General features: G+C 40.6%; 1 protein-coding gene across 2 annotated transcripts in view; it reads left to right on the top strand.

The window, feature by feature from the left end:
* Nucleotides 1-1,467: 1,467 nt before the first annotated feature.
* The window catches only part of RERG (RAS like estrogen regulated growth inhibitor), a 93,507-nt gene continuing 67,245 nt past the window's right edge, over nucleotides 1,468-27,729 (top strand). The window contains exons 1-2 of one of the 2 annotated variants that reach the window (XM_036909046.2): nucleotides 1,468-1,668; nucleotides 5,079-5,242. In XM_036909046.2, coding sequence (XP_036764941.1) covers nucleotides 5,152-5,242 — 91 coding nt within the window. In that variant the 5' untranslated portion in view covers nucleotides 1,468-1,668; nucleotides 5,079-5,151. The remainder of the gene's footprint in view (nucleotides 1,669-5,078; nucleotides 5,243-27,729) is intronic. The other variant, XM_036909037.2, reaches the window with a different exon arrangement.

Raw genomic sequence — 27,729 nt, 5'->3', positions numbered from 1 at the left:
TTGCACATCCCAAACCTCAAAGACTACCTGCATGCTGAGTCACTGAGATGCCTTTCCCAGACCTCTTTCCTGAACTTCAGACCCATATAGTCCATTTCTCACTCGTTATTTTATCCAAATTCAGCATGTAAAAAAAATCAAATATCTTGTCACAACTTGTTCTTTCTCTTCATTCATTCAACAACTTGTTTTTTGAATATCCGCTATGCCAAGTGCCATAGTAGAGGCTGGGAATACAGAGATACAATATGACAAATCCCTGTATACAGGAAGTTCAAGGTTTCATAGTGAAGACTGAGAAATAAAAACGAGTACAATGCAAATGCCACGATATCACACAATCAGGTCAACTCTTCTAGGTGTGTGTTGGGGGAGAGATAGATTAGAGTTCAGAAAAGTCATAGAGGATCCAATATTTGAACTTTCTCCAAGAATTAGCAGGACAGCTCCTGCACTGCTATTCAATTCCCACTTCTCATCTGCCACAGATCCAGCTCCTCCACTCAGTCTGGCCATCACTAATGGATGCAGAGGCTCTCTGGGTCAGCACCGGCCCTGGGAACGCCTCCATGGTGACATCTCCTCCATCAAGGACACACTGCAGGTCGTTTGCTTAGCCCTAGGCCCCTCTCTGCCCTATAGTGCAGTGGTGTTCCAGAGACTACCCAGTATCTTGGTAAGAACGCCCAGACTTCCAAGAAAAAAAAAAAGCCTAGATGTTTCCTGCTCCCCTGATCAGACTTTTCATAGTCTTTAGGAAATTCATTTAACCTTTCTGAAACACCTCCTCATTTGCGAAAAGCTAGTAATCATAATAGGAGCACTTACCTTGGGGGAGGAAGGAAATATAAAGGAGATGAACGGTGTGATAGCAGGTCTAACAGCACGAACGGTAATCTCCTTTGTTAGGTTTTGAAGATGATATGAGTGTGACTTCAAATGTTACAAATGCTCATCTTTGCAAGAAGAATGTGAAGCATTTGGAACTTTCTCAAATAAACATATGAACTCCAGTTGAATCCAGCTATGTTTCTCTTAGCATCGCTCAGCTTCCAATCCGACCTGGCCTTCACTGCAATCGTGTACTAGCCCTGGAGAAGTTACTTAGCCTGTTTTTCATTTTATACTTGGGCATCGTGGGGATAATTAAACGTCCCTCTAAGGGACATTGTTAGGATCGTTTGGAGTAGGGAATAGGACACAGCACGTAGTGATACTTTCATACGCACCCTTTTAACCAAGGAAAGAGCCCTGCGGGAAGCCAGAGGTCGGGACCGAGCGAGGGAAAGGGAAGCCGGCGCTGGGGGCGGCGGGGAGCAGGCGCGGATTTCTTGCTCCGGGGGCGGGGAGGCGCCCCCAGCAGAGGCTTCGCCGGCCCGGGAGGGGGCGCCCGAGCGCCGCACTGCAGCACCTGGCGGCCCCGGCCGGCTGCGCTCGCGTCCTGCCGCAGTCCCGCGGCCGCTAGTCGGGGCGAGGGAACCAGGCACCCCGGCCGGTCCGTCCGCCCTGGCCGCTGCTGCCGCCGCTCCACGCGCGCTCGCAGCCCAGCGACTCGGAAACGCAACCCGCGGCTGGGCTGCACGCCGTGGGAGGGCTGCGCGGGTCCAGGGCATCGGTTCCGAACTTGCAAGGGACCGCGGCTCTCCCGGGCCTGGAGAGTGTGAACAGGTGAGTGTCACGCACATGCCCAGGTGGCTCTTTCGGGACGACTTCCTGCAGACCCTTCCGAGCGCCCGAACGCTCGGCCCCTGGCTCAGTCCTGCAGGTCGCTGGGTACCCCCCGGGCCGACTTTGGGGTTCGCTGAGAAGGAGATGCGGGCGCCGGAGCCAAGAGCTTACAGCGGGCGCCCTGGGTCTGAGCTGAGACGGAGAATGCCCTTTGGACTTGGGTTGAGTTTGCTCCCTAGGTTGAGAGCAAGTGACCTGAAGCCCACAGTGGGCTTGTTTGCCATTCCAGGGTACCTACTGCCTTCCGAGCATCGCTATAACCAGGGGTCTTGTACAGTTATCCTCGTTGCTGTGCGTGCTGCACTGTGTTAAGATGAGGGATCATTCCTGGTAATAGAACTAGAAAAACTTGCTTTCGGAGCTAGAGAAGGGGCAGCCCAAAGAGAATTTCATTCCCACGACTAGACTAGATTCTTTGCTGCCTTAAGCAGCTGCACTTTATTTTGGTGAGACCATAAATACAAAAGTTAGAAAAACTACTCCCTTACAAAGATGCTTGCTTTCCCCCCCACCTCCCCACCCCCACAAGAGGAAGTAAAAGCGTGTACCTTGGCAAGTGTAATAGTTTTGGGAGTGATCTATTATGAACAAAACATTTCTTTAAAGAAATTTTAAAAATCAGGTTATTAGTGATCTAAATGTCATAGGTCTAATAGATTGTTAAGCTCCTGGAAGGAAGCCGCTTCTATTTGCATTGGTATAAATGTGGAAGGTATCAGTGACAGCATTCATAACAACACAGTATTTGGAGGCTAGCTTCTTCCTTTCTTCTTCTTTGAAAGCTTTCTTAGAGTTCCTTTAAGTTTAGGGGGTAAAACTCACTGCCCCTTTTTCTCTTAAATATCTGGGTGTGATTTTTTTAGCTGGAGGAATAATAGGGACTCAGAAGTATTTGTTCTAATAAAGCACTATCCATGTAAAAAGTGAATGGCAGCTTCTAGGCCCAACCAGAATGTTTCTGCACAGCAACATTAAAATAAATATTTTCTTAGATCCATGTTATGGAAGGTCTCGGATTATGTATTATTCTGAACATCAGATACTTGGCAACAGGTCACTTACTAAAACATTTACATATTTATCTTTGTCAAATGCAACTTTTCATATTTACATGTGAGAAACAAAATGTTGAAGGATAAATGTCATTTTTGTGTCCTCCTGTAAATGATTTTTCTAAACATAAGATTGACAATAACCAGCTGTGTCTTTATTAGATTGTAAATGCAAAAATTAACCCACACAATATTTTTATGTGAAATTCCTATGCCTCTGAGGCCATTTGGGAGTTACTGAAATATCTGACTCAACAAATGTTTATTACAAATTATATTTGATGGCTATTTTCATGAAGCATAAATAAGATATTAATTACTTGGATTTTATGTGCATGGGAATGAACAGTTTTGCATGAAATAACTAAATTGTTTATACAAGTTCCAGACATTTGCATATTCTATGTTTCAGAGAAATACTTGCCATTTTTACTTAGAATTATATAGTTAGTGTATCTCAATCTATTATACTTCTGTGAGGCTTCTGTGATGAAGCAATGAGCCTTAAACAGAGATCTTTTCTTAATGAATGCATGTAAAATGACAAGAAATCCTTTTATCTTTAGCCAAAAGTATGTGACTGAACAAACTGCAGATGTTGAAGCTTCTGATTTTGGTACTATAAATGATCACTAAGTTTTTTCATTGTTAGGGATGAAGTAAACAATTGCTAATGTTAATGTTGACCTTTTCATCCTCCAGAGGAAGCTCTGGCACTTTGGAATTCAGCAAATGCAAAATTTGTTAGGTACAGGTTGATGGCTTAGGTGCATAATGAAGAAAACAATTACCTATTAATGTCTTTGTAGAAAGACATTTTCAGAAGAATTGTTACATTTTTCTTTCTCTTGAGGAGTTCTTTCTGAAAATTTGTAGACGATAAAACACTGGCAGGAACAGTTAACAGGTTTAGATAACAGATGCATGTTTCATAAATAACTTAACAGACTGGAACAGTGGATGAAATAAAGACTGATGTGATTAAAAGTGAAGTTTTGTGTAGTTAGGTTTAAAACATTGACTGTACAAGTCCAGAATGGAGGAGTCTGCAATTCATGTGAAAGATGTGAGCCTTCGTATGAGTGACTGTGTTACAATACAACCTTGGGGCCCAGCTAATTGGGAAAATCTCAGTGAACCTTTGCTAGATAGGTTTGTCAGGTCGCATCTCATAGAGGGAACGCAGTGGATGCCACATTTTTCGAGCGAGTAAAATGGCAAGAGCCAGCGGAGAGAACTGCATATGGTGAAGAGGGAAGGTGAGGGTCACAAAGTCATAAACAAGATCACATATCCCATTAAGAACAAGGCAAGGGGCTGAACCTCATTGTCTTGAAAAGTAGAAGCCTAATATGGGGCCAAGGACCTTAATAGCTGCGATGCTCCTTGAAGGGTTCTGAGTGAAAGAAAAGAAAAAGTTGACTTAAATTCCCTTTTAAGGGATTGGCTGACTGATTTTCCAGAAGGATCCCTGCTATGGCCAAAGATGTCTTAGGTTGCCCTTAAGGCTCTTTGCAACTTTATGTTTCCATGGTACTAAGAACCTAGGTGTCATTCTTAATGCATCCAGCTATATAAAATGTGCTTACATTGCATATGATGTCATTTTGATACCATAAACTAATTTACTTGAGGTAATCATAGGGGAGGATCCAGAAATCAAGTCATGGCATTTATCTTTTGTGTACCAAGGCATTGTGCCCAGAAGAATATGAAGTTGTAAACTAGATGTTACATGCCAACAATAGAGCATGCATATCTGTCACATGGCCTAATCATGGGATCTAGTGTGAACTGAGATAACATGTAGCATTGAAATGCAAATTCAGTCATAATTCAGTGGGATTGACTAATATAAACGTGGATTATGTATTCAGCCCAAAGGGTTAATGAAGAGTTCCAAATGGGACTCTTATCAGGCATGTTTGTATATCAGATATTTGCAGACACATGGTAAACACATGTATTCACGTACTCCAATCTGTATCTGCTATCAATTACTGACAATAAACAATGCCTTCATAATGCAATTCTTTGAGGAAGTACTTTAGGAAATGCTTTTGTGTGTGGAAATGCGTATGTTTTAGAACCAGACAGATCTAAATTCCAGTCATGTCTCTATCATTTATTAATTGAGTAGTTTACAGTAAATTACTAAATTACTATAGCCCTCTTACAGGACTGTGGTGAAGATCAAAATGTTGATAAAATGAGTAATGGCTGGTTCTAGGAGATGCTTCATTAATGTTAGCTCCTTTCTCCAGTCATTTATGAGTTCCTAAATCTCTTTTGTTTAAGGTTTGCAGATTTACAATGATACAGTGAATCTGAAGGCTAGAACCAAAAAAATTTTCTCAGCTCTCTGGTTTGAATGACAGTGAATTTTCTACCAATACCCGGCATGGCTAAAAGTACCGAAGTCAAACTGGCGATATTTGGGAGAGCAGGTGTGGGCAAGTCAGGTAAGTGTTTTGGTGTGATTGTTATTGTAATGTGCACATGTACGTGTGTGTGTCTTTGTTACTGCCTCCTGGAACTGGATGGTAAGGTGGTTGGCATGTCTCATATTCTCCTGTGTTGCTCTTTTAGATGAAGTCTCTTTCTCTTTATCTAGAGCTTTCATTTTGCATAACCAAGTTTTATGAACTCTTGCTTGTTTATAATACAGCAGCTCTGCTAATAACACGCAAGGCAATGGCTATATCATAGGTCTTGGTATTCTGAGGAGGGATATTAAACACACCTCCAAAGAAATCATAACATGGAAATTCAAAAAATACATTTGCTTTTTCCTGAGGAGCCAATTTTATACTCATTCATCTTGATATTTGCAGCAACCAGCCCAGTGTCAAGCATGTGCTGGATCCTTAATAAGTGCTTGTTGAACAAATATATCTTCACATTACAGAATTTTTTTGACATGACAGAATTTCATTAATGCCCAACACTTCTAAAACTGGGGCAGACTGGTGAAAATGTAGAGCACATGACCTCAGTCTAGCAAGACAGCGATGGCCAGTGTCTCTGGGGTGAATTTAAATGATCAAACTGTGGCTCACAGTAGTAATTCAGAGGCTTTTAAAAGTTTATTCCCTACCTGAGAAAAGGCTTGCAAACCTTTAAGGGTGAAGTGGCAGAAGTGAAAATGTATCCCCCCCAATCTGAAAAATGTATCTCAGATTTTATAATTGAAGAATGAGAACATAGATGGTAATAAAAAGCACCATGGCTTTGCAGAATATGTTGCCTTGATCTCTTATGGGAAGAAAGAACCACAGTTGACTTTGCACCCAGAGCTTTTGATTCTCAGCAAAGGACTCAAACAGATACCCACTAGGAAGGTGTTGGAGAGGGAAACCCATTCGGCTCATCCAGCACAACAGGTGATCCTCATAACCTTAAACAAACACACTTGAACAGCTTTTAATTCTGTGACCAGCTCTCTTTCCTAACCTGCTCTCTGGTTAATTTCCATAGGAAATTGTCCCTATTCAACATCTCTCTCTCTCTCTCTCTCTCTTTTAATTTCTCAAGAGTACTCTTTTCTGCTGTCACTCTTTCCTTCTTCTTGCTGCTTGCTCTTGCCTCTGGCAGAAACTAAACAAAGAAAACAGATAGTTGTCAAGGCTGAGAAACCGCCAGCCTTCACAAGATTGGAGACAGTGAAGCTCCTCCCCATTAATCTCCCCAGTGTTTCCTGGTGGCGTGAGAACCTAATTTCTGTAGCGGGAGAAGGATCTGGAGAATGAGGAAACTGTTCCACTGATTGAGGGACGCAGGGAGGGGGTGCGTGGGAAGGCCAGTGCTGCCAACACTAGCATGTCGGTGTCCTTCGTGATGCGGGTCTAGGCCCGGGGTTGGCTGCTTATAATTCATTCGTTCAAAACCTACTATAGGCAGTAAAGAAAGGGGATTGTTTAACTTTAAATCATTTATCAAAATTACCTCCGCATGGTTTGAAAAGTTAAGTATAAAAATAAAACTTCAGTTGAGAGAGCTACTTAGCTGGATGCCCATCCCTCCTTCCCCCACTTCTATCTCAGAGCAGGTTGCGTTCACCCTCCCGTCAGGGCTGAGCCGTCAGCTGAGCTTCGACTCCAGTTTCTTTTGTCTTTCCCCAAAAGGTTTTAATTATTGTTCCAATTATTCCTCTAATTCTCTACCAGCCATTTTCCCCAAGGCATTTCTTTGTCCACTGCACCATCTTTTTCTTCTTCCAAGCTTACTGAATGTGGGCTCTGGCCTTTCTGTCTTGACTTTTTCTCACCTCCCATTCCTTGCTAAAAACACGGCTGTCTTCCATCGTAATCGTGCTACTGAAACTGCTTTTCAATAAAACCCATCAATAACCAACAAGTCCAGTGAACATGTCCAGTTCTGGTCTTCTTAGAACTCTTCCTACTGTTCTCCACAACCATTCTTTCTTTACTAAAATTCTTCCTTGCTTCCTACTGTTCTCCACAACCATTCTTTCTTTACTAAAATTCTTCCTTGCCAGGCTCCCACGGTATCACACCTCTTGGCTTTCCTGCTCTCTCTCCATTGCCCCTGCCTGACCAGCTGCCTCCATGGGCTGCTCTCGGGGCTCCCAGAGGTCCACATGCCATTCTTTAGTCTCGTCACCCCACACGCTTTCCTAAGGGTGATTCCTCACGTCCAAAGCTGAACCTGCACAGGGATTCCAATTCTGCTGCCCTTGGTTTTATTCTACAGAAAAAGCAGAAGATGAACTTCTTCACTGAGGTCCTCCCTGACTCTAAAATCCTGTGATTTTGAATGAATCTAATATGGACAGGTTTCTCTATCCACCTTACGTACACTCTACCATTTGTGTTTATTTTCATGTAGGTGGAAATGACAGTGAGGGACGACACATCTTTAAACAACTGCCTTTTTGTCTGTCATCCACACCCAGACAGTGTTTCCCTATTTCAACACTAGCCTGTCTTCCTGAGACCTTGTAACCACACCTCGCATTTAAAAAGTAGTACCAGTCTGACTTACGCATGGGAGACAATTCAGAGACATTTTCCCGCAGTACAATGGAAACAATCAAGAAGGCTTCATATCTATCAGCTCTATTTTCATATCTATCAGAAACTGGACTGTGGCAATCCTGAATTTATTTTTATTCCAACTCTTATTCATATGGATATGATGCCTCTGCCTAGCCATTGCACCACATGTCCATCCTCTGGTTCTACAGACTGTACCGTCCTATATGTAACTTCTTGTTTTTAAGTCTGTAAGAAATTATACCTGCTGGAATGTAACTTCAGTTCCTCACTTGCTAAAATGCCTCCCCCAAATGGTCATGATCTTCCCAGGGGCTCAAACAATCTGTTTCTCTCCAGACGCCCAGCTGGGGACACATTCCCAGGAGAGCTAGCTTGAGATCTTGGAATGTTAGAATCTGAGTGTCTCTGATTTGACGTGGCTCTGTGTGAAGTGCTTCAGAGGCCTCAGGTCTTACCTGTCCCTTTTACTTTTCTCCAAACTCAATATTTAATTGGAACTCAGGGTAAATAAGACCATCTTGTTCATTTGAGGGCATGAACTGTGGAGTTGCACTGTTAAGTTTGACTCCTAATTCTGCACTTTTTTAGCTGTGGGAACTTGGCAACTTTGGCAAATTACTTAACTTCTCAATTTTCCTCAACTCTATAATAGTTTATTGTAGTGCCTATCTCGAAGAGTTATTAGGATTAAATGATTTATCACATGCCTGTTTTGTAGAGCAGCTCCTGACATATAGTAAGTGCTCAAGCATTAGCTTATAATATTACAGTTTTTTAGGTCTGCTCATTTTAAATTGTAAGTTCTCTAGTGACAACATAATCAAAGATACATTTACATTCAAGTGGGTATTTTGGTTTTCAGTGAAAGTTAAAAGGTTTATAAGACAGAAATTCTGTGTCACTATACACACGTGCACACACACACACACACACACACACACACTTTCTCTTGAGTCCAAAGTCTGCGTAATGTCAATTACAGCTTGACTTCTGATGATCATAACAATACTTCTCATGGCTTATATCTTGGAAATCTTGGAAAAACAGCCAGAAATATGTTAGTGTCATCAATAAATTAACACCCTAAAAATTGAAAGTGCTTCTGGTATGTGGTAGATGGCTTCCTGAATGCAGCTAATAGATAAACCCTCCATGTTTAAAACAGAATTGAACATTAACCAGAACTTTTTGGTTGACAGGTGGACCATAGAAATGTCAGCACAGGCAAAAATTTAATAATGTGTTAAATACTAAGAAGCTCTGATAAAACATGTGAGGGCGTGCGTGCATCTATAGCCCCATATAGTGGTATTTACATGGTCTTTTGTATTGGAAGCATTTGTCTTCTTTCTGTCTAATTTTACCTTGCAATCTGTCCTCAGGTGAGCTTGCTGGCAACTTAGGGAACTTGCTGGCTCAGTGTGCTGAGCCCCTGGGGATGCTGCAAAGTGTAGGGCTGTGATTTCTCAGTCCATTCCATCTTCTCTTGCCCCAGCAGCATAAATATTTACTTTTACTGGCTAAGGAAAAAGCGCTAATAACATGGCAGGTAGAACATAGATTTCCTTCATTGTGTGTGTCAGCCTATAATTTGACAGGCTCCAAGTAATTAAAGCACTAAGACTGCTTTAAAACCTAGAATGTACATCACACTTCTTTAAAAGCTTCCTGAATTTGTATTATTTAAATTTGTAGTAAGTGTGGGAGGAGCTGAGAGAAAAACAACTGAAATTTTAAATTTAGTTTCACAGTTGACATTCACATTTTAGAACTGAAATATTGTGTGCCATCGCTGAATGTATTTCCTGAAGGGGCTAGTCTCAGAGTTAATTGAGTAATTCTATCCTCTAATTCAAAAGCCAATTGATGCACTCATCCGCGAAGGCTTAGGTTCATAGATTCAGATTGCTGGGATATAAATTAGGTGCCAAGCACCACAAACAAGTTTGTGATATATTTTCCCTTGGCCCTAAGAGAAGTGGGTATTTTTCCTTCTTTATTGTGTTCTTATTTGCTTGCTTTCTGTCTCTCTCAATTATAAAAAGTTTTGAAAAGCTTTTCTGACTTTAAATGTGACTTTCCAATAAGTACCAAATACTGCTTTAACATGTAACGTGTATGTTACAGCTGGGGTATGTTTATGAGATCTCATATACATTAAAAGCAGCAATATCAATAGCATCTTTGGCAGGCCAGTTTCTTTATGCCCTGGAACTAACCATTGTGTTTAGAACTTTTTCTCTACCTGGATAGCTCTACCAGTTCATTCCCGTCATTCAGACTTAGTGATGCAGTATGATGTCCTTGAACATTTGTTTTCAAAGTACTTCTAAGAGAAGAAGAGAAAAGATCAAGGGGGCTTGGGGTATGTAAGCATCTCATTACAATCAGGTAATAATTTCATATGCTTTATTCATTAGATAGAATATCTGGAAAATGTAATATTAATCTATAATATAATTATGTTTGTTTGAATATAAAAATAATTCCCCTCCCAAACCAGAGACTAAACTGGACTCTTTGGGGAAATACAGCAAGGTGATCTGTGGCTTCAGGAACATGTTAGCTGCAGGTCCAGTTTGAGGAGCACAAGAAGAGGTGAGGGCCTTGGCTTTGCCACCCCAAAATGGGAGAGCTGATGATGGTACTGGACTTCACTTTTTACCTACTTAGGATTCCGGTCAGCTCTTCAAGTTCTTGGTCATTTCTTGTTCTAAGATTGTATAATCTTAATGGTAAAGATTGTATCATCTAAATGGTAAATGATAAATTTTCTTTAAAAATTTATCCAGGTAAGATGAGGGACAGATTGTGTTTCCAGGGGTACAGAACTTTTATAGATGTTAGAAACAAGGGTGTGTGTGTGTGTGTGTGTGTGTGTGTGTGTGTGAAGATTGAAGAATTACCAGAAGTTAAGACCATTGGTTCCTTGTATAGTCTGTGGTTTGAGGAATACAGGATTCAGTCAAAGGGAGGAAGGTGACATTGAGACAAGTTTGGACAGTGCTAGGAAAATAGCAGGTCTGTTGTCATAGAACATGGTGATACGGTTAGCTGTTCCTTTCAAGCATTTATACCTTCCTTTACCAGCAAAGATAGGGTAGCAAAAAGAGGCAGATAGCCTAGATGAGTTGATTTTCATTTGTTTCTTCCATTCCAAGAGAAATAAAAGGACATTTTCAAGTTGCAGGTATATACCTATGGATATGTATCAAAGGAGACCTTTGTGCAAAAGGCGTAAGTCATGCTGACCTTTGTTGGAATCCCTGGAAGAAAGGCAGAGATGAGGAGTGGTGCTTATGAAGGCTTAGAAAAGGAAAAGGAGAGAAAAAAATTAAAATCATCAAAATCACTTGTTCATTGGTGGGTAAACATATGGTAGGTTGGCAATGACAAATCCTAAGGTTTTTTTTAAGAAAAATGTAATTAAGAAGGAAACAATACTGGAAAACAAAACACAATCAAGAATTGTGTTTTGACGCAAAATGGACATACCTCTGTCTCTGCTTTTTTTCTGTTGGAATACATTATGGAATTTAGTTATCTTTTATTTTTACTGGGTAGTTAATTTATTCATTAAAATAGTTTCCTGTAGTTAATTATCAGTTGTCAGTAGGTTCCATATTGATCTTGTTTTCTTGGTAACTGACAAGGACTAACTTTGAGGGAAGGGAGTGAAGAAAATTGTAAATCTTCCTTGTAGTTCCTCTTTTTATTCCTGGTATTTCTCCAACTTATGGGTTTGGGGAAATCAGCCAAATTTTCAAGGTGGCACTGGCCTTGAAGCCAAAATTCCAGTGCAAATGCATCTCTGTTGTGACAGCTGCCTTTGAAATTGATGTGGTTTTGGAAAAACAGCCATAATTTCTTCCATCCCATTAAAAATGAAAGTAGTGATATTGTAAAGAGAAGTCAGTCTGAAATAGGTAATTCCAGCATGAAATAAGCAAATATATAAAGCTCCTATACATATATATGGGTGAGAGAGACCCTCCTCTAGATCACCCACTTTTTGGTGCCATGGCCAAGCCTAAAATCCCAGTTTATGACTCTATGCAAGCCTCTAGCACCTTTTCTGCTGAATGTCTTTATTTTATGTGGTCTCATTCTTTTTCACATCTTTTCAAACACCTTACATTAGGAAGGAGATGATCACTAGGATTTTATAGTAAGAACCTTGTAAGACCTGATGAGTTTTGTTTTATAAGAAATTTCCAGTCATCAGTAAATAACCAATGCATAGCAAATGCTCCTGGGACCTCTGGGTGTCTTGCCAGTCAATACAGCCAAGGTATGTAGCCACGTATATGCTTAAGAAAGTGCCTCTGTAATGCAGTATTCCATTTCTTACAGTCTTGGATCATGTGTAAGAAAACCAATGAATCATCTTCTGCTATGGACTAAGTTTCTCACTGATACAGAAAGAGAATATATTGCATTAGATCCCCTGAACAGGATCTAGTAATAATAAAAAGTGCCCAAGTGTACTAACTGAAAGGACTGGGGTTGAAACTTCAGTTCTTCCAATCCATGTCTCTTTTTATTTATTTGTCAACTGATGCATTTGTTTGCTTTTTCACTTATTTATTTATGTGATGCAAGATTGGCTTTGAAGTTACTTGGAAAAATTACAAGTGTGATACAAATGTGGTCTTAATAACCACGGTGTTCTTGTTATTAAAATCTGTGTGGTTCTTCCCCTGTGTTCCTTAACATTTCTGTTTGGAAAAGCAGTATGGCGATTTCTCTGGCTGTCCATTGCTGGAGGCCAGATGAACACGCTTCATCCAGCAGTTGACTTAGCTTTCCTCCACCGAGTTCATAACATTACAGACATCCAGAGGTAATAGTCTTTATGCTATAGGAATTTGCCCTTTCAAATATGTGAAATGAATAGATATTGGGTCAGGTTTTTTTTGAGGATCATTAGGATCAAGATGGGGGAGAGTTTTGGAAAATAATTTAGACTTACTCCTTACTGGAGAAAAAGCTTAGCATGTTATGGCATCTTTTTCATAACCAAATCTTACCCTTATAAAAAGGTAAAACTTTAAAACATGGACATATTTTTGAAAGATTTCTCAAGTAACGTAGGTGTACCATGTTTCTCTAAAACTTTAAAATATGTTTTTTATTCATTTAACAAGTATCTGTTGAGCACTAACTTTTTGTTCTAAAATAGCTTGCACAAAATACAAGATTCATGTATGTTCCGAAAAGGCAGAGCAGGAGCTGTTTCTGCTCATCATTATATCCCCAAGGTCTCAAATGGTATTGGATGCAGACTGGGCCTTCAGTGAAATGAATAGAATTAGGCCCTGTGGTCTATACATACTTTAAAGCCTTATCAGGAGATGTGTATTTTAAATGGTCTCATTATAACCGAAATGGCTTTCTTGCCTGCACTTGGCTCTGTCCAGTGGTAGGAACTCAGGATGACTGGAAGGAGCCCATTCCATCCTTGGACAACTGAATCAGCCACAGTCCTGCACAGAAACAGAACCAATAGGGACACGCGCGCGCACACACACACACACACACAGACACACACACACACACACGCACACAGACACCATTGGTTTGTTTGTTTGTTTGTTTGTTTATGCTGTCAAGACTAAAATCTGTAGAGTAAGCTGGCAGCCTGGAAACTTAATGTCGCAATCTTGAGGCAGAATTTCTTTTACTCTGGGAAGCCTGTTTTGGCACGAACAACCTTCCAGTAATTGGATGAGGCCCACCCACATTATTAAGCCTAATCTCCTTTACTTAGGGTCAACTGCTTGTAGATGTTACCCGCATCTGCAAAGTACTTCCACAGCAGCCCCTCCACTAATGTTTTTTGATTAAGCAACTGGGTTCTATAGCCCAGCCAAACTGGCATGTAAAACTATCACAGCTCTTCCTGTTCCTTACTTAACCTTCTTTGGAACCAGAGGGAGGTTACTAGCTTCCACTTACTGACTTCACGTTTCCCCCTTGAGTGTTGCACAGAGCAGTTTAAATCCCTCTTCCTTATGACAGCCCTTAACATATTTGAAGCTCGCTGGCATGCCTCGACCCTCGCCTGAGTTTCTTCTTTCATGCTTTAGTTGCTCACGGTTACTTTATCACCCTGCGGAGACCATGGTTTCCACTCACAGCATCATTCTCTCTTTCTCCCCACACACTCCATAAAGTATGGGGTCTGGAAATGAATACAGACATTTCAGATGTGGGACAGCCAGACCACATCGGAGCACAGCTGTGGCGTCGTGCTAGACACTCTGCTTCTGCTAGGATATCCTCCCATCACCGTAGCCTTCCAGGAGATGGTGGGTACAGTGCTGGCTTCTGGGGAGACTACTGCAAATAAAGTCTTTCTTTTTGTTTTTTTTTCATAATGCCGTTGCTGAATCGAGTCTTCCCAAACCTACACCTGAGTGTGCATATGTTTGACTCAGGAGTAGAGGTTTATTATCATCCTCTAAGTACTGTTTTGTTAGATTTGATCTCTCCCTCTGGCCTGTCAAGAGTCTTTTGGATCCAGCACATACATCATCCTTCCCCACTTTATGTCATTAGAAGTACGTTGGTTGGGAGCATTACAGGCCCTTGATGTTTTTACTACATCATAGAATTTTCCAGTTGGTATTATTTAGAATCCCAGTGAGTTTATTGGATAATTTATAGCTAATAAAGAAAAACAAAGGTCTTTGGTACTTGGTGTGGGGACATTATCACCCTATCACATTACTTCCAGGGTCATTAAATAACTTCTGTTTAGATTTGCCATAAAAAAGGTAATCTAATAGGTAGCCATGGAGCTATAATCCCTTGTTTAGTGTTTTATTTAAAGTTTCTTGTTTCTATTTCACATTCTTATCTTAGGACTCAAGGTACATTGCTATAGAAAAGTGTGTAACAGTGATCAACATTTATTTTCCCAAGTATCCTATACAGAAAGTCATTTTTCAGAGACTCATCCAAGAAAAGAATGTGTACTTTTATTCTCAAATGGATGAATTTATGTGCTTCATAACTGCTGCTGCAAATAAGAGCTGGGTTTGGGAAAGGCTTTTTCTTCATTAGGTTATACCAGTACGTATCAATCTTGAGCATGCTTTGGAATCACATCAGGGGCTTGCAATATATATTTCAGGACCCCATTCCCAGAGATTCCGATTCACTAGGTCTGTAGAAGGGCCAGAGAATTTCTACTTATAACAGGATCTTAGAAGGATGCTGCTATCTGGGGACCACTTTTGGGAGCCACTGTGCTATGTTGGCTAAGTATTCAATTTCCATTTGAAATGAATGTGTTTTCCATCTTGAAAAAGCATACAGCTTTTTGAGAACTGCATGTAATAAAACACCGAGTGCCAGGCACTGTCATGAGTCCTGGTAATACAGTGGCAAGTGGAACAGACTTGCGTTCTGCCCTCATGAAGCTAACAGTGTAATGGGAGTAGCCTACGTGAGCCAGATAACACTCTCTGGGGTGGAGCAAATATGAGGCTTTTCTGTGGTTCCTCAAGACAAGAATTTTTCATTCACAGGATAGTAGGGTAAGTTGTTGTTTAAAAAGAAAGGGTAGGGCTCAAGAGCTGTGAAAGTCTGAGCTTTGATTTTAAGACGGTACTTTGAGCTGTTTGGCAATAACAGTAAGGGTGGGTTGTGCTAACAGTAAGGGTGGGTTGTGCTAAACTGTGGCATTAAGGGTATGGGAATTAAACATATATTCTAAGACCATGGTACCAACTTTTCCACTGAGAGAAGCTAAATTGACCACATAGGAATTGAACCCATAAGCTTGAGCTTGTTAACACCCTGTTTCATCCAGTTAGGTTAAGGCTAATGTAGAACCAAATTAAAGTAACAGTTGTTTTTCCCCCACATTTGGAAAAAATGATTTTAAATTGCTCTTTGACAGTAGCCTTTATAAAACTTATGCAAACGTTGTGTAGACAGAACTGCAGGACTGAAAAAGTTCATAAGTTTCCACTGTTTGGGGTACAAAGATAACATCTTTTTCTCAATGATGCATTTCCTGATTTAAAAAATATTTTTAAGAGTTCTCTTGTTTTATGCCATTGGGCAGTAATTTAAGTAGTGAAGGCAAAAATAAAAAAGAATAAAAAAGTATGAATATTTACTTGCCTGAAAAGTATCTGACTTCTTTTTGCATTAAGAACCCCATAAATTACAACTGAACTTAACAGCCGAGCCAGCTTCCTAGTCATTTGGCAACACATGTTGAGTTAGATGTTTTAAAGGAAGACTCAGCCACACATGGTAGTATGAGTAATGGTTATCTGTTCCAATGCCTGGGACTATTTTTCCATTCAAATATTTTATATCTTGATTCTCTTTTTCTAGCAGTATTCCAAAAGAGGTAAAATCAGAAGCGCAGTAACCATACATTTAAATCCTTGAGTCCCCAAACTTAACCCATGATTTCTTATGCCTCTTATGTATTAATTTACATATATTTATGAAATTCCTCCTATGTCCCCAGCTCTTCTACACTCTCCATCCTCCTCCCATATGCCCAATAAAATAACATTTGTGGGGTAAGTCCAAAGAACTCTGTGATTGTCTTTGTCTTCAGGGATTTAAGTGTTTTATTGGGCACGTCTGACTCTCACAGTTAGTGGTAGTTTGTGTTTGAGCAGAATGACTGACTTTTTACACATTTTTATCTTGACATATTTAAAGAAAATTTTCAGAATTGCAGAAACAGCATGGAGAGTTCTTGTGTACCCTTCACCTAGCTTCCCCTAAAGATGCACCTTATAGAAGAATCTTAATGCATTGTCAAAACCAGGAAACTGACATGGACACAATGTTAATTGTAGGATGCAGGATACAACTAAGCCACAGATCTTAGAATTACTGGTTTTTTACTCAATTCTAGTCTGAGCTCATTTGAAAAGACAACTTGGGAAGAACATAGAAGGAGGGCCTTCAAGGAAGGGTACAGTTTTGCAGGAGTTTTCAAAAAATGAAATCAATAGGCAGCTTATTATCAGAAATGTATATATTGAGAAATGTGCAATTGAACACTTTAAGATATACACAAGACAGTGTTCTAGCAGTTTAGTTCAGGGCATGACTTGCTACAGGAGTGGATGAGAGTAAGAAAAATTGGTGGGAAATACTTGAGAAGGCCTTGAGGGAGGCAGGGAGACTATCATACTGTAAATTCAGTGGGACTTTCACAGTGAGGAATGGAACAACTTTCCTTTTATTTCTTATCTTTCAAAATAATGTTTTCTCCATATCATGTCACATATCTCATGAATGTTGGAATTAGAGGGGGAAAAGCACAACAAAGTGATAAAAGAAAGGGATAGGAGCTAAGTGATATCAGGAAAAGAGAAGAGCTTTTAGGATCTTGCTGACTCAGACCCAGGAATGAGCCTATTAGAGCTTCTGAGAGCTGACTTACCAATCCTCACTTCCTTTCGGTGGGAGAAGTGGGTCTGGAGTCCAAAAGGCCATTTATTAACTGTGCACATGGTCAGCTTAACGTTGGGGAGCCCCATTTCGTCTACAGTAAAATGCAGATGATAATAGCCATCTGATAGTAGGGCTGTTGTGCACCAAAACCACATGAGATATAATAGTAATTGGCAATCAGAATAATTTGCTAATACTGCATGGACTATAAGCCGGCACTGTTACGGGACATGTCACCTAGAGGAACCCATATAATAATCTCAACTACTCTATGAACTTCGCCTTATTATCTCCCTTCTTTACAGACAAGGAGCTTGAGGTCCAGAGGAGAAGTAAGTCACTTGCCCAGAGTCAGACAGGTAGTGACAGAATTTCTGCAGAGCCGGGGTTCAGACCCGGGCTGTTTGCCTGCCTTGTTGTCCGCAATACTCTGAAAATTCTAACAAAATGCCACACACAAGTCTAGGTGCTCAATAAATGTTTTCTCCCCACCCCCACCCCCGCTTGTCTTGTCTTCCTTGTCACTTTGGGGCATTCGTTTGCATTAATTGCATCTATGAGGAGTACTTCATTTCACTTGATCCATTACTGGGGAAAAATGAGAAGCCAGAACACACTGTGAGATCTCATACAGTCTTATATTACATTTTTATTCAACTGGGTTTTCAAAATAATGTTTCTATTCCAAATTCTGCCTATGATTTCATGCTAAAATCTCTTATTTGGCTTTTGAGGCCCAACAGTATTTGAAGGAGGTATTAGGGGAGGAGACTGGAAATGGCAAGAAGGATGGAAGAGCTTAACATTTAATATGTGAAAAATGTGAAGTGTGTTAAATATCCTCAGTGGAAAGGGAGGATACATTAATTATTTGACCTGGAAGGGCCCCAAAAGCAAAACTCAGAAGCTTTTTAAACACGTGAAAGTCCTAACATGTCAACATTAAGGAAAATATATAGTCAAGTGAAAAATTGTAAATGATGGCATGTGTTAAAAATATTGGATTGCAGAGATTTTCTTCATTATTTATCACAATAGGCGGTGTTTTTTTCTTCACTGGAATACAAGATGTTCTTGTGAACCAAATAGCTAGAAGAATCAGGCCCCTATACAGGGCAAAATGCCAGAAGGCTTCAAACATTTTATGAGGGCAGATTGGGTAGGACTGGATCCCATCAGATAACTAGAGATCTTTAACTGCTATGAATAATTCATGATTAATTATTGCTGGAGACTTCTAGGTCAGTAAATATCATTAGACTAGGAAGCTTTTTGTAAATGCAAGGGACCACTATCATTTATTGTTACTGATTGTTTTTTGATCTCATAACTGGTTAGATTATGGTGATGCTATTTTGGATGAATAATTGGTGGCAAAATGGAAACTGTATATAGGTTTCTCAGATCATTGTTTCAGATTCAGTAAAAAGGAGGTTTGTTTAGTATAAATTAAGAAATTCCTTAAACCCACCATCATGAAAAAACAAACTTTTGTAAATGTGGTTTATTTACGGTATCATGAAACAAGATTTTAAAATTATCTTTATGCAAGGTAAGTAAGGGAACACTTTTCAATCTTAGTTGGCCACCTACAGAACATTCATTGTAGTCTACCAAATACCTTTGTCTGTCTGCTTAGCTGAGTTTACTGAAGTCCTGGGCACTTTGTGCTGAGTTCAAATATCCATCAAACTATTGTTATGTTTATTTCTAATGTGCTGGTTTAAATGATCCAAAATTTACTATAGAGTAATTTTATTGCAATGAAAGTATTTCATTTGGCTGAGGAACAAATGCAAACAAAAAGAAAAAAATTATCAAGAAATATCAAGTTCCTATTAATAAAATGAATAGATAAAGGTAGAAACAAACCTGAATTTGTCAAGACCCACATTAAAAAGATACTGGACTAGACATTTGATTAAATTAGATAATTTTCAAATCTGTACAGCTATTTGATGAATATTTGTATGTGTGCATATGTGCATGTGTGTATGTGTGTGTGTATGTGTATGCATGTATATATTGGCCAAGAGTACTATTCCAGAAAAACAGAACCTAAATCATCTATGAATAATAGTGTTTTCTAGATTTTAAACATGGAAATTTTGGAGATACTAATAATGGGCTTAGCTTCCTCTCATGTTTAGCTTCTTCCTCCATTTGCGGTAAAAACTTGTCTAGGAAAACATTGACTACCTTTTCCCAGGAGTGGAAAGTTGCCATCACAAATGGAAAGATTGAGATGGCACACAGCAGGCTTGGGGGGCATGCAGAAGTCAAACCAAACCAAACCAGGCCACTTATACTTTTTTCAGTAAAAAGGCCTCAGAATGCAATCACCAAATGGAAACTTTTAAAAATGCATAAACTATAGAAACAAGAACTAAGTTGTTTCAAAACATTTGCTTTGCAAAAAGGCCACCTTATGTTCCCACCCAGAATTCCCCTGTACCTGATTTATGTGGGTAGATAATGAGATGTGGGACTTGAGCTAATGAGTTATGACATGAGACTTGGGACTTTGAGTAGGTGCTAGAATGGGTTAAGAATATTGAGGATCCCAGGATGGCATGGATACATTTGCATGCGGAACTCCCTTTACGGACCAGTGAGAGGAATGTGATGGACAGAGTAATGACCCCCAAAGAGGTCCATGCCCTAATCTCAGGAACCTGTGAATATGTTACCTTACATGGCAAAGGGACTTTGCAGATGTGATGGAGATTATGAACCTTGAGATGAAGAGGTTATCCCAGATTGTGCAGATAAGACCAACCTCAGCCACAATTCCCTAAAACTGAAGAAACTTTCCAGGCTGAGGTCAGAGGCTGAGGCCGGCGGAGGGTGTGACTGAGAAGGAATGGTCACAGAGGTGTAGTGGCGCTGGCTTTGAGGATGGAGAAAGGGGACCATTAGTCAAAAAATACAGGTGGATTCTGAAAGCTAGAGAAGGATGGGAAATACATTCTCTTCTAGCGCCTCCAGACAGGTCCTGATGACTGTGTCAGACTTCTAACTTACGGGCGTGTAAGATGGCAAATTCATGCTGTTGTAGGGCACTAAATGGGTGCTGATTTGGATTCTTATGCATGAAAATTGAGTGTAGCTCCTAGGAGCTTTGACTTCATACAGTAAGAGACTGCTGAGAATCAGTAAGGTCTACACAGAATAAAGTCTCTGAGTCTGTGCATAGATGTGCCCCCTCACCCTAAAGTTCAAAATGTCCTCTAAAAACTCAGGAAAGGAGTCCATATCAGTCTTAAGGGAGATCAAGGGGAAGGGGAAAACCAAACTCCTGAAAAATCATGGTTTGTCAGTTTCCAAGTTTAGGGTATCCCAGTGAGTGGGGCACGGCCTGAGTGGACTTGAGTCCTGCACCCTTCCTGGTGAGGGAGGGAGGTATCTTTGAGAACTGCACACATAGCAGAGGAAGCTATTCACAGTAGGTCAAACCACAGGGATTTATCAATGCAAGCATCCTCACCCAGAGAGACGATAGGAAAATGGAGAGCAAAGAAAGAAAGAGCCAGAGGTTGTAAAGTGAAGAGATCTGAGGCAGCAGATGTGGAGACACCAGGTGACGTCCTTGTGGACAAAGCAATTTGTGATCCTTCTGCATCTTTGGTCTCTGTGGTTCCTAGACCACCTGGCCAGTCTGAGGGCAGAGGCCTAAACGGAAGCAAAGCTGCGGACACAGGATAAAACACCAGTCTTCTTGATACAGGTTGCTCAGCATCTGAGTTCGGCTAAATGGCGCTCCTGCTTAATGCAGGGCAACCGGTCCTTCTTTCTCCCTGCACTGCCCATCCCCATGCACATGCACAGTGCGGACAAACCTCTGTTCTGCCTCAATCTGTTTAATCAGGAGTTTATAAGGGGCAGGGCTCACGTTCCCAAGATGACTTAAATTGGCTTCTCATATTCTACTTTCTAGGTGTGATGGCCCATAAATAGCAAATAATAAAAACGGTTTACTTTATATAACACCAGGCACTATACAAAGAATTTTTATTTATAAGACCTCATTGAATAGCTCACCACAACACAATGAACTAGGTCTTTTTATGATCTGTATTTTTCGGATGAGGAAACTGAGGATCGGCAAGATTTAACAACATGCCCAAAGCATATACATAATAAATTCAAGTTCAAGTTCAGAGCCAGAACTTTAACCCAGGTGTACTGAGTCCAAATGCTAGCTGTCCCAGTTTCAGGCTGTGTTCATACTATTCCAACCAAGAATAGCTCAATCTTGGCAAACCGGTAGTATGTCACCGAGTGTAACTATCTTCCTATTGTGTCACATTTAACTACTTGTGATTTCTGAGAACAGTCTTCAGAAAGAGACTGAACATTATGATATGTCTTAATAATAATTTGACAGCCCAGTAGCCAGACTTTTTGGAGTCATATCCTGGCTGCACCAGAATGAAAGTTACAAAATACAGACATTTTTGTGTGTTTGGACCAGTGGCACATTTGGGTGCTCAATAACTATGTGGAGAACAAAAGACTGCCCTGCTGTCATTTTAATATTAGGTGGGGTAATACCTGAACAGTATTTATTAAGTGGGGTAATACAGAACAGTCAGTGTCTGACAACTAGTCAATATCAGTCAATGTCAGCTATTGTTATTACAGGAGATTGAAGTCCTTTCTCTGTGACTGACCAGGCCTGTGGTCCATTGAGATGCCAACAGTGAGGAGGTTTGGTTATTTTATGATTAGAACCTTTGTCCCTCACTCCTGGCCTCTCTTGTTTCTCTTCTCATTCTCACCTGGGATTTTGTTTCACTGGCAGCAACTAAGAAGTATTACACAGTATTTAAAAAATATAAAGTGGGCTATGAAGGTATAAGAATAGGCTTTGCTCTCTGGTAAAATTATATACAAAATGCCTTTCTCGGAATGCATCATTGACAGTAATTGGGAATCACCACTTTTAAAGGACTTTTAAAATTATTTCTTCTCCAAGAGAGGTGGTATGCGTTCTGATTTTAGGGTAAACTAATTGCTTACCTGTCATCACATGCTTCCCCTTCACTCATGTGCTTACTTGTGTTGACCCTTAGTATATTTTTTGGTGCAAGGTCCACAAGCTTGAAAGCATAGGATACCTGACTGTCCTGTACATCTGGACTTTAAACATAAGCACAGTTGCTAATATGAAGTCCAAGCTTGAGATTGCATGTCTGAGAAACACTTCCTCTGGGCAAAGGAAGATTAAGGCAAGGTGTCATTTCCTAGCATGTTTATGCCAGCCTTGTACAAGCTGATAATGTTGATTATCTCTGTCCAGGAAGCCAAATCTATTTCTTCAGCCAGAAAAGCTGTGCCTGGGTAGAATGAAATGTTCTTTTTTCCATAAATAAATAAAACTCTGTATCCACACCATTTCCCTGGGATGGACGGTGTGTTCATTCCCACATTATCTCTCTACACCTGGGCTGCTTTGTCATTTGACTTTATATGAATCCTGCTCTATAAATCATTGACTTAGAGAGGGCTCATTTATGTAAACTTGTGGAGGAACGGCCATCTCTTTCCCAGATTTCAAATGTCCTGAAAGGAGGAGAAAGGTCACTGGATCATATTCCTTAGGTAGTCAAAGGTTACACAGATTCATCTTTGATAGCCGCTTTGGTTGGAGCATGGCTGCAGCCCATGGACCATTATGGGGAGATGCTATGTCCCGTCCACATGGTTGTCCATTCAGCTTGTAAATATCTCAAGATACACAGAACAGAAAATCATCCAACTGAGTAACTCTTCACCATAAGATGTTCATGCATCCAATTTAAACCATGATTTGGGGAGCACGAGCACAGGATAGGAACTGGAGCTGTGAGCCTCTGGGGAGGAGGAGGATGCATTAACATTGTCGTTATCATCAGTGATGCAACTTCTAGGTATCTGTTTCCTTATTTTAGTGCCATATGGCAGCTGACACTGATTTCCTCATACCTTCCTGATTTTCTTTTGACCTCAGTTCAACTTGAGACAAATAAATGCTGATGGATGTGAGTAATTAACTAAACCAACAGGTTAAACATACACACACACAGCCAAGTTTCTGTGCATTAACAAGGTAAGAGGAGATTTTCCATGGGTACCTGCAGAACCAGGATACACAATCATTTGTGGGGCAGGGAGAAGGCCACCTACTTAGCAGGAAGAAAATGAGTGGGCAGAAGAGACTGAGGGATTAATAATGACCTCTCTCTGTTAATGAGGCACACTCAGCCTTTGAGGCAATGCCACTTGTGTGCAGGGTGAGCAGGGAAGGTGAGGTAGCCCTGTAAAGATTGCATCTTTTCCTCTTCCTGCCACCTAGGCTCACCCTCAGCCATATCTGACCTTACCCAGAGCAGCACCCTCAAGGCACTGTGGGAATCTCTTCAATTTTGCCACCATCTCTAGGTGGCTAGTTAGAATTTTTCCATTTCAGCAGTTATTTGTTCATTAGCCATGACTATAACGATGTTCAGAAGGGCTTGGCTCAAGTCACACTGCAAGTATTAATTTAATAAACTAACTTTCTGGGTAATACAAACCTTTCTACAAAGTGTGTGCTGGGAGATAATATACGCAGACTTTTTTAAAAAACCGAACAAAAACTTTCTCAACTTTCAATGAAAAGAAAGGGCTGAATCCTTGGCGTAACTTAACCACAGGCTATCTGGCAACCCTAAAATTGGTCTTGCAGAGGTAGTGGATTTTGAGATGGTTGTGGATATTGTACCTGGAGAATCTAACACCACCAGTAAGATTTTCTCTGTGAATTTCAACAAATTCTCTGTGGTCAGACAATCAACCCAGTATCCCACAGCAGCAACCAGAGAGTGAAGAATGGTCAAGGCTGGAGACCCTGCTGTTGTCAACAGAATTGCTTTTCCCGATAAAGCAGAATAGAAGTCCCTCCTTGACCAGTTTGAACTGGGCATCATGTTAAGCGTTCCTGGAAGAGATGGGCTCCAGGCGTTTAAACAGCACCAAGACTGTATACACAGTGTGTGAATCTGAGATCATGGAATTCTAGTAAAAGAGAAAAGCATGCCTAGTACAGATTTCACTGAACACCAACCTTTTTCAAGAGATCAGTCTTGAGCTTTTTTTTCTTTATGAAATCAGTCTAATAAAACCTATTTCCAAAAGCATAGGTTCCAAAAGGAGAACATATATATTTTGAGAACTGGAAGCAGCAGACAACATGTGAGAAAGCAGGAAAAGAATGCTTCAAGAGATCAGTTTCCAGTGACTTCTGAATGATCATTTGTGATCATACTTATATGTCTTTTGCCCTTGTTCCCTGAACAGCAGGCCTGGAATGTGCTGTTGAAAGAAGTCAGTATTTGTTAGTGAGTCCAGCCTGGGTCCTGTGAATATGTGTCATGCAAGTTTAGACGTCCCCCAGCTGCACACCCTCTCCCTCAGCATATGATTTAGCATAATCCCCCCAAGTTTCTCAAAAGCAAAATCTCAAGTCCTTGCACAGAGTTTGTGAGTCACTGTTTTGATTGTTCTGGTAAAGGTACTTTTTTTCCTGCTGGCAAAGTGAAATCTCAGATTCAAATCCTTTCATGGGGAGGGGTGGGAAAGGGCAGAATGAAAAGAAGCAAGCCTCTTTTCACTGAGTCACTCCTTTTATAGTATAATAATAACCTGAATCGTTTGCCTACCATTGAAATTTTGGAACATGAGAACGCATGCAGGGGAAATAATAGCTAAGTATTCATAGGCAGATTTCTCTCATTTGCAATGATATTTATAATTTCTCTTACTTACGATTTCTTTTCTATCCAAACCAGACCCAGAGTCAAAATGCCAGAGGACCAGGACTGTCTCCCAGCTCTAAGTTTCTGCCATACTGTATTGCCGTATGTCCACCATTACGTCACAGATGCATATAAGTTTCTAAAGCTGCCGTTTTGTTTATCTTTGAGGGAAACAGAAGAGAGGATTTTCAGAAGTGGGGAGCATGGGAATTGGTGTGGGGTTAAGGCTGTCATGGTGTTCAGAGAGGCAGGTATAATTCTCTAACGAGACGAACCAGAATTCCTTGGAGAAGTGGCTCCAGGGCTGGGGCGGGCCATGAAAGATGAACCTGGAGCATCTTGCAGTGCCAGAAAGGGAAAAATGCTGAAAAGTGAGAGGGGATAACAACACACCTACCATGCAGAAAGGGCCCCCGACTGCCAGAGTTGGAACACTTTGAGCAAAATAAATATGAACATAAACCCAGTAAGTAGTAATGATATCCCAAGGGGAAAAATGGGTATCCTTGAATGCATACTGATATGAACAAATAACTGAATAAATAAAAGGGGAAGAAATGACAAATTGTCCTTATAAAATAATTGCAATTAATAAGTTTAGGACGAACGAGAGAAATAGAACATTAGAACACCACAGTAATAACTGCTGCCAGCAGCCATCAATGGATTTAGTGAGTGAAAGTTTAAGCAGAAACAAGATGTTCATATAATCTCAATGTATCTCCCCTAAAATAAGCATTTATTCATTATAAAGAGAAAATAGTAACTTTCCAGGGAAGAAAGCCAGCAGATGACACCTTAACCAAGTACTAAAGGTCAGCATCATTAGGAAGAAGGCGCATTTCCATGGTGATAAGATGCACTGAGAAGAACACATCTCCTCAGTGGCGTTCTTTCCAATGATGCATAACCTCCATCTAATCGCGGAGTGACATTAGATAAGCCCCAAACTGAGGACGTTACACAAAATAGTGTCAAGATTGAGAAAGACAAGAAAAGACTGAGGAACTGTCCCAGATTGGAGGACATGAAGGGGACACAACAGCCACATACAACATGGGACCCTGAATTGTATCCTGGGAGAGAGAAAAGGACATTCTTGGAAAACCTGGTGAAACCCAAACCAGATCTGTATTCAGTTAACAGTATTGTACCCATGTTAGTTGCCTAGTTTTGATCACTGTGGTTATGTAAGATACTAACTACATGAATGTGGGTAGTCGATAGAACTCTCTGCACTCTTTTTGCAACTCTTTTGTAAACCAAATTATCTCCAAAGAAAAGCTGTTGCATAGGTGGTATTTAGTTATCTCTCTATACTCTTCAGCACTGAAAGATAAATGAGTGTAAGGTGTCTGGGACAGTGGCAAGATCGCTGTTTACAATAAAACTTGGTATTTGTCCATTCAGCAGCTACTCAGCAGCCACTAGGTTGAATCACTGTGTTAGTCTCAGGGATTTAGCAGCTAATAAGCCAGATAAATCCTGACAAAGCAATGAGTGCCGCGAAGAAGGAAGTACATAGCCTGATGGCAAAATACAGAAGCCACACCTAACTGAGGCTTGGGGGATCAGAGATTACAGGCTGAAGATCAGTATGGATTAGCCAAGTTAGGATTGTTTGGGGAGGGGGAAAGGCACATTTCAGGCAGAAGACACAGCACAGTAAGAGTGGAGGCAAGAGAAAATACAACATTTTGAAGAAACAAAGAAACAGTTAACTTGGCTGGATCATGGCATGGATTTTAAGGGGAGCTTGAAAGGTACGCAAAAACTAGGTCATGTTTAGAGGTTTGTGACTTAACCTAAATGTGAGGCCATCTAGTAAAGAGCTCTAATCAGCAAGTAATGTTATTGAATTTATATTTTAGAAAAACTACTCTGGCTTCCCTGAGAAGAACAGATTATAAAGGGAAATGGGGCAGAGGCAGAGAGACAGGGAGACCAATCAGGAGGCAGTTCCAGCAGTTCCAGCAGGGGATGACAGTCACCTTGACACAATGGCAAGCATTTTAAAGAAAAGTAGACAGATTTGAGAGATTTCAGGAAGGTATAATCAACATCAGTTAATGATTGATTGTATGAGGGTGGTGAGGGACAGGGAGGATTTACTATTTAGAATGTTCAATCTAGAATCTGTATATCATTTTTAAGTCTACACAGAGATCATGCTATCATGTCTGACAGTAACCTGTGACTCAAATATGATTGTCTGGAGATCTGTGATGTTGCTTGTGTAGGTGTGACAGACACACTAGGAGGGCCTCCAGGGAGTCATGTCCCCTCCCCTTGAGTTGAGGCAGGAACTATAACTTGCTTCTAACCAATAGAAAAGCAAGGGTGATGGGATGCCACTTCTGTTATTAAATTAACTATAACACTCTGCCTTAGCTGATGAAATGGGAAAGATCCCTTTGCTAGCTTTGAAGAAGTAAGGTGCCACATTATGAGAGGCTACATTACAGGTCATCTGTAGGAGCTGAGTGGCCCCTGGCTGACAGCCAGCAAAAAAATGAATCTCGGTCCTACAACTGTGATGAATTGAATTTACCAACAACCTGAAGAGTCTTGGAAATGGATCTTTCCCAAGTCAAGCCTCTGCTGTGACTGCAATCCCAACTGACACTTGGTGGCAGCCTGCTGACACTTGTGACCCACTAACCTATGAGATAACCAAGGGTATTTTGAGCCACTACATTTGTGGCAATTTGTTAT

The sequence above is a fragment of the Manis pentadactyla genome, chromosome 14 (assembly GCF_030020395.1).
Source record: "Manis pentadactyla isolate mManPen7 chromosome 14, mManPen7.hap1, whole genome shotgun sequence".
Classification (NCBI taxonomy): Eukaryota; Metazoa; Chordata; class Mammalia; order Pholidota; family Manidae; genus Manis; species Manis pentadactyla.
The sequence above is the reverse complement of the archived record's forward strand: the minus strand, read 5'-3'. Positions and strand labels throughout refer to the sequence as shown.